The 20,052-nt window shown below is 38.8% G+C and overlaps 1 protein-coding gene across 2 annotated transcripts in view; it reads left to right on the top strand.

The window, feature by feature from the left end:
* ZBTB20 (zinc finger and BTB domain containing 20) overlaps positions 1 to 19,635 on the top strand; it is a 928,525-nt gene extending 908,890 nt beyond the window's left edge. For both annotated transcript variants that reach the window (XM_043993192.1, XM_043993193.1), the window contains one exon: positions 8,531 to 19,635. In XM_043993192.1, coding sequence (XP_043849127.1) covers positions 8,531 to 8,952 — 422 coding nt within the window. In that variant the 3' untranslated portion in view covers positions 8,953 to 19,635. The remainder of the gene's footprint in view (positions 1 to 8,530) is intronic.
* Positions 19,636 to 20,052: the final 417 nt, after the last annotated feature.

The following is a 20,052-nucleotide window of genomic DNA, read 5'->3' as shown; positions in this document are numbered from 1 at the left end:
CAGTTCTGTTACATACATGAAAATGCTGATTTTATTTGGTGTTTATTAAGTCTAAAATTTAAAAATTTTTAATTTGAGATTAGAAATTTTTTAAAAATTCAGTGGTGATTCTTCCACGTTCTAGTCTTGTTACAAGGCTTGCCTTCCCAAAATCTCCCTGTAGAAGACATGGAACAAAATTACCTATATCCATTTAATATTAGTGAAGAACATTGAAGAGAAAATTAGATGTAGACTCAGAAGGCCTGGATTCAAATCTTTGCTTTGCTTCTTAATAACCTGTGTGAACTTGATAAGCCACGTAATCTCACTAATCCTGTTTTCTCCTCTGTAACAATGAGGGGATCAAACTGGACAGTGTCTAAGCTCTAAATCTGTTATCTTTGGACAAGTCACTTAAGTGACCGAGCATCCATCCATTTCCTTCTATGCAAAATGAAAGCATTGAACTTCATGACCAAGGTCCTTTCCAGTCCCAAGATCCTTGGAGCATTCACACATGCTACCTGGTATTATAGTTACTTTATACACATATCTTGTCTCCTCTACTAGATTGTAAATTCCCTGAGGGAAGGAATTGTGATTTGTACATCTTTGTGTACCCCTCAAAATACCTTACAGTCATTCCTTGAACAGGGAAAGGACTGGATAAACATTTGTTGATAGGAAAGAAAAGGAGGAAGAAGGGAAAGAGGGCCAAATGTTCCATTGATGCAGTTCATTCACTTCCAAAGAAGTGAGACATTTCCTCCCTCAGAGTCATATGTTCAGTGTAGGCTAGAACCAGTTAAGAGTAACATATGCCTTGCATATTTGTATATACAAATGTGCATATTTGTATATTCCAAGGAGCTAAACATATTTTAGATACTTCATCTCATTAGCTCCTTACCTAGATGTGTAATTGAGAAATAACAAGTAATGGTAATAAGTTGCTATTCAAGACGGATGTAACTCTGCCACCAAATCTTTTCAGGTAAATCCTAGTTGTAAGTGTCAGTTTTGTGGAAAATTTATATTTTAGTAAAGACCTAAGCTTCAAATTGCATGGATGCAATGAAAATGTTGGCATACTTAATAGTGTGATTTAACTAAAGACATTATATGTAAATCCATTCTACTGTCTATTCCTCTTTTATCTCTTCCACTTTTATTAAAGAGAGAACATATTACATAGATATCCATATTCCCACTGATATTTTCTTCATGAACAAAAACAGTCTTCTTAACGTATAGAAGTTTTCCTTTCCTTACAATTCATAACATCACTTGCCAAATGGTAAGACACTCGCCAATTGCATGGAATAGAGGATGGTCAATCATGAGAGCATAAGATCATCTACTTAGAACCGGAGGGGATCTTAGAGACCATCTGACCCAGCTTTCTTGTTTTACAGATGAGGAAACTGAGGCTCAGAGAGGTTAAATGACTTGTTCAAAATCATATAGGTAGTACATGAGGCAGGATTTGAACCTGGGTCCCCAGATTCCAAATCTAGTTCTTAGAGTAGCATTGTCCTAATGTTCTTTCATGTCTAGCCAGAGCTCTCCTCCTTCATTTATCTTACACCTGCTTGTCCATGTTCCAAAACCCAAAATGCAGAGGAGTAGGTTAAAGCTAGTCTGCTTTTGATGTTGATAGAACTTCTTGTCAAGTCATTTCAGTTGTTTGCAACTCTTCATAACCCCATATTTTAGGTTTTCTTGGCAAAGATCCTGGATTGGTTTGCCATTTCCTTCTCCAGATCATTTTACCTACGAGGAAACAGAGGAAAATAGTGACTTGCCCAGAATCACACAGCTAGTAAATGTCTGAGGCCAGATTTGAAATCACAAATACTAGTCTTCCTGACTCCAGGCCTGGCACTCTATCCATTGCACCACCTAGCCTGCACATTTCCCAGGCTTATATAAGGTGAAGTACCTGCCATAGAGCAATACTGAGCCAATTTTTTAAAAAATATGTTTCTCATTCCTGTCTTTTAGTAGTAATGGGAAGAAGGAGGTAGCAAAGATAACCAGGGGGGAAAATATGGTAAGAAAAACTAGGTGTCAAAGTCAGAGCTAGAGCTGGAGGCAAAGGTTCAAGTCTATTTGTTTGTTTTTCCTGAATCACTATTTCTTCCTAATGAGATCATGAAATACCATGAATCAATCTTTTAAAAAAGACATTCCTACTATTGATAATCATAACATAAGATCTCTGTCTAGAAAAGAATATGGCAGATATACACTAAAAAATAACAGCAATTATAGGCTTCACTCAAGTTTTATAAAATATAAATGGGTGAGTATAATAAAGCCTATATTCAGACCAAAAGAATATTTATAAAACTATTAGAAACAAGCCTTTTTTCCCCCTCTACTTAAGTGGTCATTTTGCCTGTTAGTCCAAGAAGCTTTGATGGTTCAGCAATATGGTCCATTAATAACTTCTTAGCTATTGTAATGGATCCATGGCCTCATTAATGTACATACTCCCTCTAGCAGTGAAGAGGATAACCTTTCCACGCTTTCTGATTTCATGTCATTCTTTCCAATTCCCTCTGAAAACTTTCCATAGAACCACCACTGAATGTCCAGGAGATTACTCCTCTCTTCTTTTATTATCTCTGGGGCGACATTGTAGGATTCAGATTTTCCATATGTCATTCTCACTGTCAAAACTTCATAATAATAGTGGCATCATAAGACAGCACTTCAAAGAACTATGATTTTATCAGCATGGGTGCCACATATAGCAGATAGAACAGAGCTCTCTAAGTTACTATGGCAAAAATTCACCCTTCTGTAGCTGAACTGGTGATGAGCCTCTCTTCCCTTTGCTGGGCTTGGTCCTCAGGTGAAATACATTATTGCTGTATCCATGCTCAGAAGTTCTCTATTTTGGTACAACCTTATAGGTTTTGCATTTCAGTGGCTCAGGGATACCCTCATACCACATTATGGAATCAGAGATGAGCTTTGGTTGTGCAATAAGAATGCAATTATATAAATAATGGCATCATTATGTTATAATAATCATTTTAATATGGCAATAACAGAATATAAATGCTATAATTCCCTTCATGAACGTGCTGCCTTTGTAGCAGGTAGGTGCCACCACTGATAAAGTCAGGAAGACCTGAATTTAGATATAACTTCATACACTCACTAGCTACAGAATGAGGATGATAATAGCACCCACTTGCCAAGGTGGTTGTGAGGATCAAATGAGATCATATTTGTAAAGTCCTCAGCACAGTGCCTGGCACACAGCAAGTGTTTAATTTATACTTCTTAAATTTATTAACACTGTAAACTATTTGACTATTAACTTTTAGAACCGGTGTAGAAAACAGAAAGTTAAAGGTTAATGGACTTTAAAGTTGATCTAATTCCTTCTCTCCCCACCCCACCCCCATTTTATAGTTGAGGAAATTGAGGTCCTGAGGAAGAATGTAGGCATTTTGTGCAACAAAAATAGTTATAAAAATGTTAATAAGAGATGAGAGATTGACCTTCCATTTGAGACTCATGTGTCTCCAATCCCCAAGTCTTGTTATAGCCCTGGTCTAAAGTCATTGAGGAGGTATGGTGATATTATACAAATCACGAAGTAATGCCTTGCATTTATGAAGTATGTTTTGCAGACTGCTAGAAAGGGCAAGGAAAGAGTGACATGAAATTTAGAAATTGGGAAATAAACCTGGATTTTTACCTTGGTGCTATTATTAACTTAATTGGTGGCCTTGTAAGACTTCCTTCTCTTCCCATCATTAAATAGTGATAGAGCAAAGTTATCAAACAGGCCACAATACTTCAGTACAGCCTGAACCAGATTAAAATGTTACTGATAGGGGCAGCTAGGTGGCGCAGTGGATAGAGCACCGACCCTGGAGTCAGGAGTACCTGAGTTCAAATATGACCTCAGACACTTAACACTTACTAGCAATGTGATCCTGGGCAAGTCACTTAACCCCAATTGCCTCACTTTAAAAAAAAAATGTTATTGATAGGGGCAGCTAGGTGACGCAGTGGATAGAGCACTGGTCCTGGATTCAGGAGGACCTGAATTCAAATCCAGCCTCAGACACTTAACACTTACTAGCTGTGTGACCCTGGGCAAGTCACTTAACCCCAATTGCCTCACTAAAAAAAACAAAAAAAAACCAAGTTATTGATAAATATTTAACAATAAATTAAAATAAAACAGAGATAGCTTCATTACCCCTTAAAACTATGTGAATATGCAGCCCAGTAGAGATCCTCAAGTATGGAGTAATGGCCCTCATTTCTATGAGGTAGATCCAGGACTCTAAAGGCCAGGATTCAAGTCTTATCTCTGGCACATATTGGCCATGTGACCCTGGGCTGGCCACTTCACTTTTCAGTGCTCCCAGGTAATTGCAGAGAAGGTGCTAATATAAATTGATGAGTAGGTTCCTTATCAGGAGCCATTACACAGATAAAATCACCGGTCCAGTCCCCACCCCTCCAAAAACAACAACAACAACAAACAGGACTCATTAGAGAACTGTGAGGGGGAAAATAATGAAATAAAATAAGTGAAGCTCACTGAGGTTCTTGGGAGAAAATTCTTAAATTCAAAGTATTTTGTATTGTTGTTGAAGCTGTGAATACTTTAAACTAATGATGTTGGTGATTAGCTTTCCTTTGTGTAGCAGCCCCAAAATGAAGACTTTCCCACAAGAACAAACTGAGTCAGAAATGGGTTCAGGATAGAGCACCAGTACCTGGGGAGTTAGATGGAGGGGACCTTACAATTACTTCCTTCTCAAGTTTTTAAACACTTTATTAATGTAGAACATGATTGAAAGCCCATCAGCCTATCTATGCCCCCTGCCCTGCTGAGTATCTCTAAGATAATAGCCCCTTTGGAGTTGGGAGGAGCTTTGTAAAGTTCAGAGGAACTGGGAAATGGGGCCACTGTTGGTGCTAAACATTTTCAGAACTGCAGTCAAATCATCATTACCTACATTCAGATTACAGGCACACACAAGGGCCTACCTCCTGCGCTACTGCCCAGACAGCCCTGTGGCCGCCTTTCCTGACTCATCACATTCTCTGGCTGGCTTTCTCCTCCTCCTTTTCCCACCTGTCACCTTATAAAGCCTTAGTCTGTTTCCATTCTCATCTAAGTTTCCTTATTATCTTGGTATATAACAGGTTCCAGCTTCCTTTACAATCCTCTTTACTAACCTCTTAATTGTCCCAGATTAACATAACAGCCTGCCACCAAGAAGAGTCCAGTGATTCTCCCAAGCATTCTCTTAGACAATCATGTGATGTTCCTTAAGGGGCTTGTAAGAAACTCACCTAAAAGAAGTATTGTTTGTTGAGTCGGGAACACTGAACCCAGCTATTCAGCGTCTGGGTGTCACTATCTTAAGTGGATTTGAACTGGAGAGTTTAGCCTATGGGAAGCCCCAGCAGAAGCAGCTGAGCTAGACAGTCTCCTCTTCTGTCTTCTAATGCAAAAACACCTTTTATCTGTCAGTCAAAAGGCATAATACATATTACATTCTTTCTAGCTGTCTTGCCATTGCTCTTTGTTCCAAGATAAGGAATTGAAAAGTGGCTATTTGGAGGATTGGGAATCAAAGAGGCTGCAGGATAGTATCAAATTCATCACTCCCACCCCTCCAACTGCCTTCAAGCTCCTATTTTTCTTTTTCCTATTTGGGCTTTCCATCTATAAGATTTCGTTGCCCCTCTGGCATTAAAGAAATATTCTAAGCCTATGATTTGGTGTTTTGTTTTATTCATGCTAATGTTATTTTCCATTAGTATATATAATTGAGACTAAACTATATCATGAACTCTCAATTACTGTATCTGCATGTGGATTATCTACTTTGTAGATTATTTGAAGCAACCTTTTCAAGGCCAAGTTAGCTTTCTCCTAAACCCCAGATCATTTATTGAATGTTTTCCTCCACTAAGAAATGTAGACAAATACTAACCCAAGCCAAACATAATTAGTCCAAAAAATCATATGACACATTTTAAGGTCAAACATGTGTTTTGTCTTTGGATCACCCACACCTTTGTCTCCTTCCATCATACCAAATATTTGATAGGCAACTATTTTCATAGTCTAGGTACTCAGTTCTTTGGGCTTTCTCCCCACAATAAGTCATGAATGTCTCAAATGTATTTTGTGGTTCTGTCATGGGGCGCAGAGCACCCCAGAATTTCTCTGGGGCACACCGAGGAATCTTCTCCTTGAGAAACTAAACCAGAGGACAGATAACGCCTAGAGGAACCAAATCGGACTGAGCTAGTTTGGGATTCCTACCCTTCATTCTGGTCTCCCTTATCCTAGGGAGATAAATTTGGGTGTGGCTTCGGCCTTTGTGTTCTGAAGAGGGAACCACAGCCACCCCTCACCCAGTTCCCCCAGCTACCACTAGTGGGGGATGGTCCTTTCTCACTAAAGGAACTTTTCATGGGCAGATGGTCCACCCCCATCAGTCCTCTATAAAAGTACCTTCCAGTCTCCTGTTCGAGGAGATTTGGTACCTCTGAGCCATGTGCTTTATGCCAAATTTCCCCATGAAAAGTCCAAGGATTTCTTTCATGGTTTCCCTCCCCCCACCCTTCCCTTCCCTTGGCCCTAAATAAACTATCACCTTATTCTAACTACGTTTTGTGTGCAAGAGGGTGTAATTCTTTAAAGAGGAATTCCCAAGAACCCCAACCCCAACCTGTACCCCATTTTCCCACCATATCATCTCTTTATAACAAAGCCAACTTAATCATTTCTCCCTTTTAGGCATATACCTAGAAAATTAGTCTACCTCCATTTTCCCATTTCTCTATTACTTTGGCCTACAATTAGAAAAGTTCTTCTCCCTCAAAGCAAGTTCCTTATGGCTTTTTCAGGTTAAATTTTTTGAAGGGTCTGGACTTTTGATTTTCCTTGGCATAAGAAACTCCTTCTGTCAATGCAGATGGATACCTGATGCCAGTTTTGAACTCAGGTCTTCCTGACTGCAAGTCCAGCCCTCTATCCACTGCACCAGCCATTTGTCCTTTGGTAGTCTCAGATAAAACATCTTAAGTAAAAGTAAAACTATCCCTTCCAAAAACATTTGCTTAAGTAGGCATGGCTCAAAGCTGCAGTATCCTTAACTATCTTAGCAAGAGATGGTGCTTAGTCACCAAATTGAAAAGGCACTGAGGTTGGTACAGCTTTTTGAAGTTCTCAAACCCATTAAATTTTTTAAAAAGACTTCTCTTAAAACCTGTTTCATTTTAGCTAGTAGAGTTCAGGCTCATAAAGAGTAGGCAGGAGGAAAAGAAATTTGTGGAGATGAAAAGATGAGAGGCCAAAACATTTAGCAATTGCTAAAGTAAAAAAAATTAAAAGATGGTTAAAAGTGTTTAAAAATTATTTGAATGAGTTCCACCTCAGACAACCACCAAATATCTCAGAAAAACAATTAACTTGTTATTAAAGAAACCCTTTATCTTTAAGATTTGTCATTTTTACAAAGCATCCTCAGAATAATATAAGAAAGAATAGAGTTCAACCAGGGAACTTATTCATTAAGTGTGCCTTGGAATATAGGCTGAATTTAAAAGTAAATGTCTTGCCTTTGATGTTTAAAATAGATGGTAGAATTATATTCCTGGAGGAGTTAATGGAAGACTCAAACATTTAGAAAAAGCACTGTAAATTATAGACTGGTATATCTAGTGTATATGTGTGTGCACACACATGTATGTATATGGATATATACATATATCCATACACATACATACACATGTGTGTGTGTATAATCCCATCCAGGAAACATTTAAGTGACCATCACATGCCAGGCACCATAAAGCTGCCCTCAACGAGCTTACCATCGAGAGGAAGAGAACATACAAAATTTTTTAAAATTTATGTTAAATTATTATCAGTCTTTTCTGCTAATAAGGCAAAGATGTAAATAATGCATTCTAGAAAGATTTCTGACCAACACAGTTAAAATAATGTTTTGGTGTTTAAAAAGATACCCACATTTCTGCTACCCAAAGTGACTCATTCCTTGAATGCTTCAGATAGCCACAGTTTTCTCTAGATTTTTTTCCCCTTTCCTTATATTTATAGTTTTGGGGCAAGTGCTTATGAAAATCACCCAGCCAAGATTACTGTACTGAAAATATGTCCTCTTAAGAAGTCTCTGTAGTTTTTAGTTTTTTAGTTTTTAGCTACAGGTAAACCTTTGAAATCTCTCTGCAAGAGGGTACCTTATAACTTTCAATTAGAAGAGTTATTTGGGGCAAGGAATTGTAAAACACTAATGCTACCAGAAAATGAGTTCATTTCAATAAAAGCTTTTTTCTGAATAAGAGGGGATCAGACCTTGCCAACTAATGGAGATCCATAAACAAGTTAGATGGGTTTTTTTGTTGGGTTTTTTTTTTGGGGGGGGGTAGAGTAAATGTTTTTTTTGATGGTTCTTTTCTCTCATTTTCTTCCTCTCCTGCTCTGTCTCGCTCTCTTGCTTGCTTGCTGTCTCTTCTCAATGGACAGGTGAGAAGCCCCACCAATGCAGCATCTGTTGGCGTTCCTTCTCCTTAAAGGATTACCTTATCAAGCACATGGTGACACACACAGGCGTGAGGGCCTACCAGTGCAGTATCTGCAACAAGCGCTTCACCCAGAAGAGCTCCCTCAATGTCCACATGCGGCTCCACCGAGGGGAGAAGTCCTACGAGTGCTACATCTGCAAGAAGAAGTTCTCCCACAAGACCCTGCTAGAGCGCCACGTGGCCCTGCACAGTGCCAGCAATGGCACCCCACCCACTGGCACGGGTCCTGGTGCCAGAGCCGGCCCCACTGGGGTGGTGGCCTGCACGGAGGGGACCACTTACGTCTGCTCCGTCTGCCCAGCGAAGTTTGACCAAATCGAGCACTTCAACGACCACATGAGGATGCATGTGTCTGATGGATAAGTAGTATCTTTCTCTCTTTCTTATGAACAAAACAAAACAAAACAAAACAAAAAAAAAGCTATGGCACTAGAATTTAAGAAATGTTTTGGTTTCATTTTTACTTTTTTTGTTTTTGTTTTTGTTTTTGTTTCGTTTCATTTTCTACTACATGAAGAACTGTTTTTTGCCTGCTGGTACATTACATTTCCGGAGGCTGGGTGAATAATAGTTTTCCCAATCTCCCTTGGATGGTGGCCTTAAGGCCCGGTAGTGCTTCAGGAGGTCCACTGGTTGGATCTCTAGCTACTGGCCTCTAAATACAACCCTTCTTTACAAAAAATTTTTTAAAAAATTAAAAAAAATTTTTTTTCACTTGTGAAGAGCACTACAAAAAAAATATATAACAAAATCTAAAAGGCCTACTGTCTTTAAGTACACCGCTTGCAGTGTTTCAGAGGACATTTTCATAATTCTGGCCGTTTGGACTTCACAGTATCCAGTTAAAACTGTGGAATATCACTTCTGGTTTTGAAACCCCAGAGAAAAGGCCCTGCTGGTTTCCACCCACCACATTGTCTGCTTTCACAAAAGGGCTGTGGGGGTGGGAAGGGAGTGTGGGTTGGGTGGTGTGGGAATCTCTGCAGGGTGGGAAAGGCTGATTACAGGCTCTCCTCCTGGATTCTACTCCAGTCCACGATCCTTGGCCCTCCTCTTCATCCCCCCCTTTCAGCAGAAGCCAGGAAGACTTGGACAGCCAACAAGCAACAGTGGCTATCGTATTTATTCTGTGTGTCTTCTTTCGCTGAGCCAGGGCCTCAGCACAATCAAAAGGGACTTTCATGAAAGGCAGGAATACAAATAAAACAAAGATATCAGAGGTTTGCACCTATGGTTCTAGGTACAAGACAAGGATTATTTCCCACAATCTCTGCAAAAAAAAAAAAAAAAGTTGTGTCAGGATATATTCTTGTGGAAGAGGAAAAGAAAGAAATGGAGGGAGGGGGAATAATAACAGAGTTCTTGAGACTTTTTTAATTCAAAATTTTATAGAGGGGCAAAAGTGACGTTTACCAGATAGAATGCTGATTTTTTTAATATATTTACAACAGTATTTGTGTAAAAAAGAAAACAAAAAAAAGTGAGATTGTTAAAAGTAATTTGGTTTTTTTTTTCATTTTGGTTTTGCATACACTGCCACTAATCCCTTCTCTTTTATTTCTCATATTATAAATATATATAGATATATAATTTTTTTTTGTAAATCAAGACTGTTAGGGTTTAGCTAAACTGCTTCTGGATAGAAAGGAAAAAAAGGCAACTAAAGATATTTGAAAGAGAGTGAGGAAGGATTTTTTTTCATCTTTTTAAAAAAATTTTTTCTTCATTTTTATTATTTTAAGTATTGCCTGGGTTGATGGGGGCCTTTTGTGGTCAGCCACCCCTGCTGTTATTTGAACTGCTGCTTTTGTATGTTGATGTATAATTCTCCTTTGACCTATAGCAAGCTAAAGATGCTCCACTTTTTGTTTTGTTTTGTTTCCAATTGTTCCATCTTGAATTCTTTTCCTTTCTGGGAAGGGAGTTTATTCATTCAGAAAGACTTCTCCAAAAGTTCATTGAGATTTTGTCATTCTAAAGTTTCTAGTTATTTTTCCTCTTTTCCTTTATTAGATTCAGATGGTTTGGAGGGCTTGACCATTAGAAATTTCCTCTTTTCCTTTTTTTTTTTTTTTTTGGTGGTCATCTGGGAGGAGTTCACAGTCTTCTCCTATCTCATCCCTTTTCCAGAGATCTCATCCCTCTCAAGAGGTAGCTCATGAAGGCATCATTGGAAGAACCCAATCCCACACTAAGAAGCATCAATGCCAAAATGACCTTTCTCTCTTCTAAATGTCGCTGTTTCATTATTCCCACTGATCCAGGCTGTCAAACAAAAAAGATCCCAATCTAAATGGTGTTGTCTTTCCTTAGACCCTGTTCTTTCCCAGTAATCCAGGAAGGCTGTGGAAACTTTCTCCATCCCCTGTGCTGAATGATTTGCATTCAGCTACAGAGCACCATATACCACTTTTTACTTCTAGCTAGGATTTCTCTCCTCTCTGCTTACAGAAATTATGTGGTAGAGGTTTCTCATTTGTGAAGTGTTATCATGAAGGAATTCCAATTCAAGCAGAGTAATCCTTAAACCAAACTGAAACTTTCAAGTGGTTCCATTGCTGGGAGTGATGTAGCATCTGTTAAGGAGAAGTAGGTTTTTAGGCAAAGCAGAAGCACCAAACCAAATTATACAGAGACAGTTAAGAGAACCTTCATAAAGCCTAACAGTTTTAAAGCCTCTTTGTATTTTCATTCAGCTTCCCTTCAAGTTTTCATGCCCAAATATTTTATTTACAAAAATTCTGTGGCCTACCAGAAAAAAAAATCTTCTAAATGGCATCTCTATAATGACTAAATTAATTTTACTTATACATTTTTAACATTTGGTACCCTGGATGTTTCCCCAAAAGGTGTTTCTTGAAGCAACTGCAGTATGAATGACATCTGTTCCAACTCTGCAGTCTTTATAAATTTAGTGGGCAGTTTGCTTAAGGTATGACTATAGACTTGGGTCCCCAATGGTCTTTATAAGGATCCAGTTCATCTCAACTTCTCAGAGGACCACTGTCAAATACGTGTACATTTCACTTTATTTAAATAATAATAGAATGCTGCCTTGGACTTTTTGGATAGGAAATGTCTCTAATCAATGATGAAAAATGTTGTTATTACACATAACCCTTTATGTTTTTTGCTTACTGCCAATAGAGGGAAGAGAAGTTAATTAATCAATTATGTTTCTGAAATTATGTTGATATCTAGAAAAATCATTTAGCCCATGAGATTAAAAGAAAGACTGACAAATTAAGAAAGTACAGGACCTTTGAAGAGAAGGGGCCATGAAGTAAGTTACTTAGCACAGGTTATAAACAAAATATGCAAAAGGGTCTCTAAACATTTGCATGGTATTTGATGACAGCACAATGATGAATATAGAAACAACATTCTCTCCTGTAGAGCTGATCTATGGGGTAGTTTCAGGCCATGATTCAACCTTCAGCTTCCCAAATTTAAAGAAAACCCAACAGACAAGACTAATTTGCCATACTGCAAAGCCAAGCAGATAGTTCAAAATACACCTAGAATTTCTTCTCAGGCTTGAAGTCCCAAATGTTCAGCCTTCCCTGTCTCTTATTTTAAAAAAGGAATAGACTAGAAGGTGCCCTTGGAGTTCTCAGTGGGCTGATACCACATAGGGCACAGCCCTTTAGTGGATCAGGTGGTAGGTAAGAGGCAGTACACCATCTTTATACCTCTGCTGATGTAGGTTTCTAATAAATGTCTTCTCCAGAACTTCTCCTATCCTACAATAATCAATGCCCTCTCCATGAAAGAGGGAACATATATTTGAACAGCAGATCTTTGTTTGTCGGGAAGATAGAGGATGCTTTGGGTACAGAACCTTACTGCACCAGTCTCTTAAATAAGCTGCCTCCTGAATGGATTCAGATTATAAAAAACAAAGGCAAAGAGCCTCATGAGGAAAGGCTTTTTAGTTCTTTAATTTCATTCCAAACAACTAATCCTCTTGTCTTAGTGCTTCATGTCCATCTGTGGACATGTCCACCTGTGGACTATGAAGTATTAAGAACCTTTTCTCTCTCTCTCTCTCTCTCTCTCTCTCTCTCTCTCTCTCTCTCTCTCTCTCTCTCTCTCTCTCTCTCTCAGCCACTAAAATCAAGAACTTACCTGGGACTGAATCCCATAGGTTAAGGTTCCCTTTGATCAAGTTCAGAAAGCCAGACCCTATATGGGAAGAAAAAACACACTTTCTTTTTCTCTTTTCTTTTCCTTTTTTTTTAATGATTGAATCTGGCAATAGCTAAATTCACCCAGCAAGAAAAAGGTGATAGATGCATTTTATAAAGATTAATACTTCTAAACTCTACAAAGCTGGCCCATCAAAATAACATTGGATCATTTCCTTTACAAATCATTGCTAATACTTAGATGAACACTCTCCAAATAGTCCAAAATGTGTAATCCAAACATGTATAGGAGTCTTTTTGCTAGGAAAGAGAACTTGAAACAGAATTTGGGGGGGGGGGGCGCAATGGGGGTTAAGTGACTTGCCCAGGGTCACACAGCTAGTAAGTGTCAAGTGTCTGAGGCTGGATTTGAACCCAGGTATTCCTGACTCCAGGGCCAGTGCTTTATCCACTGGGCCACCTAGCCGCCCCTTGAAACAGAATTTAATACAAATCTATAGATGAGGAAGAATTTATGGAATGAACCTAAAGGCACCTTAAGTAGAATTAAATGCCTATTGAAATGACTACTTATTTTTTTTCCTATTTATTTTAACTAAATTTAAAACTTTAAGTCCTATAAGTTCTTTCCTTCTTCAACATAGCCTCTTAAGTGTACATACTGGTATACATGCAACTGAAAGACCATCTTTTCCCTCTCTCCCCATGTTAGTACCATAGCAGCTCCTGTTCTAGAAGATTTGGTGCTTGAATGATTGGCATAGTTTAAAAGTTACCCTTGTTTTATTTCATATTGCCTCTGTGCTCCTTGAGGGCAAAGAATAAGCCCTTCCCTAGACAGTGGAAATATGGTAATGCCCTCAGAAATCTTGGATAGGCCCATACTTGAGTTTTACATACCAATGCCTCTATCTATTTGCACTACAATCTGACAGGCCTCTCCTACCAAGTGCCCTCAGCTCCCCCTACTCCATCCCCACTATCTGTGGTCTCCCTTCTCGGAGCAGAAATGAAGCCTGCCCCATCCTTAACAAATTCCTTCATATTACTGAGTAGCCATGGTCAAGGTGGCTATTTGCTGAAGGCTTCTTCATAATGTTCCCAACCCCTGCTTTAGGAAAGAAGGATTCTCAGCCCAGGATTTCTATCTAGGTGATCACTGCCTGCCCAGGTCTTCCTCTTCACTATTTTAAAGATTATAAAGATGGAATTCTGCAGAGAAGGTACCCAATCACCTTGCTACATATACCCAAAGCAGATAGCAACAAAACAATGTTGCACCAGCTTTTTGTACAGGAGTCCATTTGGAACGTGATGAGATTATGGAGACCAAAGGAGGCCTTGCCTCTGTAGGCGACCTGGATCATAAGAGAAATTTTGTAATAGATTTTTTAAAGTTAGCAACAAGTTGAGAGATTGTGGGGGGTGGGGGGGAATGGAAGAGGGATTAAAGATGTCTCAAAATGTGGCCAACATCCAGAAATAATTCAACTTTTTATTCTATAGAGACTAAAAAGAAAGAAAAAACCTTTACAGAAAGAACTGGAAAGTTTGGCAGAAAGTCCTTAAAAAGATATCTTGGCATTTCCAGATGTAATGGATTTTTATTAGTTGACTTCTGGCTCTGAAAAGCCACATTACTCACCTGAAAAGTATTGCACTTAAAAGAAATGGGGGAGGGGGAGGGAGAGGAGGGTAAGGCAGAGGAACAGACCCAGAACACACACACTGAGATGGAACTTTAAAGAGAACGGTAAAGAAATTCAAGGTAGACCTAATCTCCAAAGTTCTGAACTGGTCCTCCAAATTTACCATATTGCAGCATGAAGTCCTATATGGATCCTAGGCATCTCTCTGGAAACATAACCGCCTCCCCCTTCCTTTCTTCGTTTTCTTTAAAGAAAAGGGCTGTTTTTCCCTAGTTCCCAGGAAAACAGGTTTTTTTGGTGCAAGCTTTCAAAAGCCAATCTCCACCCTGGTGCTTAGGCAAGAAAGAGAATATTATCCTGGCTGGGAATAGCACTGCTCAAGAGATCAGGGCATGTTGAGATTCCCAAGTATAAATGTGCCAGTTTTGACATTGCCTATATATCCATAAGAAAGTCAAAGCTTTAGCAACTCAGTGTTCATGCAAACACTGTCTATTAAAAAAAAAATTACCTACCTAAAGCATGGTTTCTAATCACTGGATGGTTTATAAAAATGAGTTTGTTTTTAGGATCTCAAAAGAATTGTTTTAGTTTGAAATTGAACATCATATCCATTTCTAGAAGTCAGATTGTGTCTGTCTACCATGGGCAACAGCAGGTCCTAGAGCTTGGGTTTTTATAGTGGATTACTTTGTTTTTGTCCATCTGTCATGGTAAGCAGGGCCATTGCCAATGATTTCATTATGAGGACTGTGCCTTCCTGAGTGTGAGATCACTTCTTGTTCAGATGGAGAAATAGCATAGCACTGGATTGAACTAAATAGAACTATAGCCCTCACCAATCAAATGTTCTTCCATTCCAACAGTTTCTTTAGTATCCCCGAGTTGTTATAGAAAATAGCTATTTTGATTCCAAAACCCTAGTTGAAGTGACTTTAATTAGAATGTCTTCTCAAAAAAACCGACACAGCATAGGGTTAGTTGCCTTAAGCCAGAAAGTCCTGGGACAGGGAACTGAAGATAAAAGTTGGGAGATGTTTGGGGTGAGGTCAAAGAAGGGAGGGAGCATCTTCTTCTTTGCAATCTTTCATTATTATAAAATACCATTTTTCTGGAGCATAAGATTGATGGGGAAGCCTAGAGGGGAAAGAAATGCAAAGAAGAGGCAAAAAACTGCTGAGGTCATCAAGCCGACAGAAAGTAATTGTTATCACTCTGGAGAAGCTGCTTTGGGAAAGAGTTCATCTTGGCTGTGTCAGTGATGATAGCGCAGGTTCAAGGTAGGAAAAAAGTCTGGTTGGTGGTCTGAATATTGGTTCTTTATAAGGATTGGATAACGTTCTCTCTGTCCTATGTCAGGACAGGTTCAAGGTAGAAAAAGTCCAGCAGTTGGTGTGAATAGCATCTTTCTATAAAACAAACATCAAAGATGTCTCTTAGTAGCCAACTTCGGTCAGTGTTTCCTTTAAAAAACAAAAACAAAAACCAAAAAACATCTCCACAGAAAGCGGCAATGTCCCACTCAGCACATACTTTTGAACATTCTACCCTCAAACTTTAGTCTGTGACTGTTTTAAAAACAAAACCCCATCACTCTGAAATCAGTAATGGCATGGCATGAGCTGCAGGCCCTAAGTAAAAGATGAGGGATCTCATCCTCTGCTGTAGATCAAGCCTGGTGTTAGTGAGTATTCACCCCAATGAGGCTATAAAAGTCCCTAACAACCTTATTTCAGATTTAGAGGCTTCCTTTGTTCAAAAATGTTCCACAAAGACCCTAAATCTGTTGAACACACAGAGTAAATGACCCAAATATAAGTCCTATACAATTTTAAAGCTCTAAAAGATTTTAGAAAGCACCTAGTCCAACCCCATCATTTTACAGACAAACTAGGGCTTTTAGAGGGAAGATGACTTGCCCAAGGTCACATATCTAGTTAGTCTATTAGAGCCAAGGCCTAAACTTGGACCTCCTGACTCCCCAGTTCATATCTCTCTCTTCCTGTTGGAATAAGAATTCATTATTGCCCAAGAAAAAAATTGTACTTCGTGTGCAGATTCTAATGAAAAGAAAGATTTCACCCACTCCAAAATGTCACAACTGCTATCAAGGAATGTTTATAATCGAGTGTACCTGGTACATTTACCCTACTTTTGTATGGTGCTTTTAAACTGTATTCCACTTTCCTCTTCCTTAGTAACAACCAAACATACTCTGAAATCTCTAGTTATGAGGCAAAGGTCTCACAGATATAAGAATGCTTCTGCTCATTTGCCTTAGCTAGTAGCAACAGTGCCGTCCAATGTCCCTGATGATGCTTTGTGGTACTTGGAAGAAGCCCAAACCATGGCAAGTATATAGTACAGTTATATGTATCTTGATCATAACGAACTTGAATGTCTTCATGTGAAGTATTTCGATGCACTTCACTGAAATCATACACTTCCCCCAGGGTCTTTCTCTCTCCCCACATGTATGCGTGTGTACACTGGTCATCTGTGTATTTGTGTGCACATTTTGTGGTACACACCAAGGCACAAGCCTAGATGCTCCAGAATGGTTGCAGTGCCCCTTCAGGGGTAGGGAGCCCCCTCAGGCTTCCAGAACTGCTCTGCTCATCTCACACACACACCACACACTGTTTCACCAGCTTGTGAATATTTGTGCTGTCGGCCTTTCCGAGGAAACAACAATCACCTGCTTCTTCTGTTGGCTTTTGTAAAGCTGTGGGAGATGGGAGAAACAAAGGCAGCTTGTTGGAGCCACAGAAAACCCACAGTAACAGGCTGTTTCCTTCAGGGGAAAGTAGAACAGAAGTATTAAGTTGGCAGACCAGCAAGGAGTGAGCAGCCCTAAAGAGCACACCATCTCTACAAGAGTGAAAGGGAGCACTGGGCAGAGAAGGCTCATGACACGTGGGCCCAAGCCACCCTATGTCTAAAATATGCCCTATCCTTTTCCTCTGTGCACACATGTGCATACACACAGACATACATCATCTTCCCAGACAAAAACCTACTGATGATGCCTCCTGCATCTGCAATGAATTTCAGTAATCCACAAGCTGTGTCTCCTGAAACTGGTGTGGCCTCTGCCAAAGTCTTTCCAGGAGTGAGTTGTCGACTATGTCTAATAGACCACTGAACTGTCAGGGAGAACAGTTTTGTTATCTCTGAGAGTAGTATACATGGATAGCTCATGCATATTTCCATCTTTAAAATAGGATGCCATCCTGGCTTGTCACATTGTACAGTCTTGGGTAGTTGACTTTGAAAGCATGTGACGTGGAAGCAGTAGGTACCGATTTCTCACTCCTGTGTTCTTCACTTACTAGATAGTTTATTTTTATTACATGTAGATTATTCTTTGTTTTACAGAATCCAGAGAGTGTTTTCTTTCCTCTTTTTTTGGGGGGGGGGGGTGACTCTTCTCCTTTCTCATTAAATAAGGCTACATATGGTTGCAGCTTTTTGTTGTTCTTAAAATGTATATTGTCTTTCTATATCCAGAAGAAGTCTGTGACTGTAACCATAGGTATTTCTTTTTACTGGAAAAAATATAACAGAGATTTTTTTAATTATTATTAACAGTACTAGTGACTTTGTGGAAGATGAGTTACTATTTAGCTATGCTTACTTAAGTACAGTACACTACATTGCAGTATTTCTGAAACCTAGAACATACACATTATATATAACAACTCTATATCAAAATATATATATTACAGTATATTCATTTTAACTTTTGAATATGCCTATGATCATGAGTTGATAGACGAACACTTCTTTGCATTTATCATTCATCACCAACCTGCTGCAGTTAATTTGGTGCATTTAATAATTGTTACTGGCTCTAGTTTGGTTTTTTTATATTATTATCAGCTTCAGTATTGTCTATACAGGATTGTAGATTTTTTAAGATCAGAATTTTAGCAAAACATAGGAAAGTGAAAACTTTTTTTGGAAACATAGTATTAGGCTAATACCGAAGAGGATCATGTTCATGAAAGATCCTGTTGAGCTGACCCCTCTCAGTTTCTGAAGAACAAAAGAAGTGTATGTGTGTGTGTGTGTGTGTTTGTATGTTGTGTGTGTGAAATATCTGTGATCTCACCTCTCTTTCATGTCCATTTATTTTCCTTAAAAATTCTAATCAAGAAACTAGTTACTCATTACATAATCTAACCAACAAGAGCTATTCCATTAAAAACTGTTTTCAAAAGACCTCTGTTTTATGAAGTATAAAGTCAGTTACATTATCCCATTTATATTTGCAAACATTCACTGTGATAATGGTTCTTTAAGGGGTTGCATTTTCAGAAGCTCATAGTCATTTTAAGTAACTATTCCTCACAATCTCCCCCCTTGAGGTAGGTACAGCAATCTGAATTCCAATCTGCTGAAAGAAACACTGAAGCAAGGGGTTTTAAATGACTTTTCCAAACTTACAGGTAGAGATAGAATTGACTGGTACTCCAGTTAGCATAGTATGTTTCTTTAGCCAATGAAATCCATAAACTCGTTGGCTGTGGTAGAACCTGGCCCACAATTTCCCTTTGCAATTTGACAGGTGAGATTTTGCTGCCTTTCATCATATATTAGAGAATACTAAAACTGGATCGGATTCAGAAATCACATATTTCCATGTTCCTGTCCAAACAGAGAGGGTTTGCTTCAAGATTTCTACATCCCCCCCCCCAAAAATAATCCCGGTGATCACTCCCTGAGAAACCAAGTGGAGTGTCTAACAATTTTCATTGTCAGAAAAATCTTGTGTCTATAATCAGGTCCCATGTGATGTCAATTAATATCATTTTCTCCTGCTTTATCTTCACTGTGGCAATGAAATTAGCTGGGTTATATACCTGTAAAGTTCCCTCAGCCTCCCCCTCCTTTTGAAAGAATAACCCCAGTTCTTTCCTCTTTCCAGACAGTTTTTTAATTTTTAATATCACTTTGTGGCTCTTCTCAAAGCTATCTTCATCCCCCCTTCAATCCCACCGAATTTTGAAACCTTTTATGGTTAGGGAGGTATAAGTACTGAGGACAATGACAGAATTCCAAATCTGTTTCACCTTTTTTTTCTTATTGTTACTTCCTTAATTTATGCCTGCGGTCTCTAGGAATGATTTACCTTTCCTAGACTGTCCTTCAGCAGAAAAAAAAAAACCAATCCTAATTCTGATGAAGTATCAATCAATCCATAACCCTAAATGTTTTTTCCTCTACTCCTGTCTCATTTGTACCCACCTTTAACTCCCAATTAAAACTAAAGCACTTTGAGGTGAGTGTGCTACAGAAGCAGGTAAGCTTCAAATTGGAGGCATGGTGAATATTAACTTCAGCTATCTTTAGATATAAATTTATCAATATCCAGTGAGAGTGGGAGGATCGATCACATTTGAACATGGTCAGGTGAACTGGTTTAGATCATTTATTCCTTTTCATCCTCATAATCAAAAGGGAACGAAATTATTTTTTTCTTTAGATAACATACAAGTTCACTTGGGTGGCAAGAGACTATTTCTGAGAGAAAAATGATTGTGTTTATTATGGTCATAATCATTATTAGAGATTTCAGCTCCTGCTCTTTTTCCCTAAACAAATGAAACCTTCCACAGATAATAGGCTTCCACAACTTAAACTCCATGAGGGTAATAGAAGGA

Source organism: Dromiciops gliroides, chromosome 3, assembly GCF_019393635.1.
Source record: "Dromiciops gliroides isolate mDroGli1 chromosome 3, mDroGli1.pri, whole genome shotgun sequence".
NCBI lineage: Eukaryota > Metazoa > Chordata > Mammalia > Microbiotheria > Microbiotheriidae > Dromiciops > Dromiciops gliroides.
The sequence above is the reverse complement of the archived record's forward strand: the minus strand, read 5'-3'. Positions and strand labels throughout refer to the sequence as shown.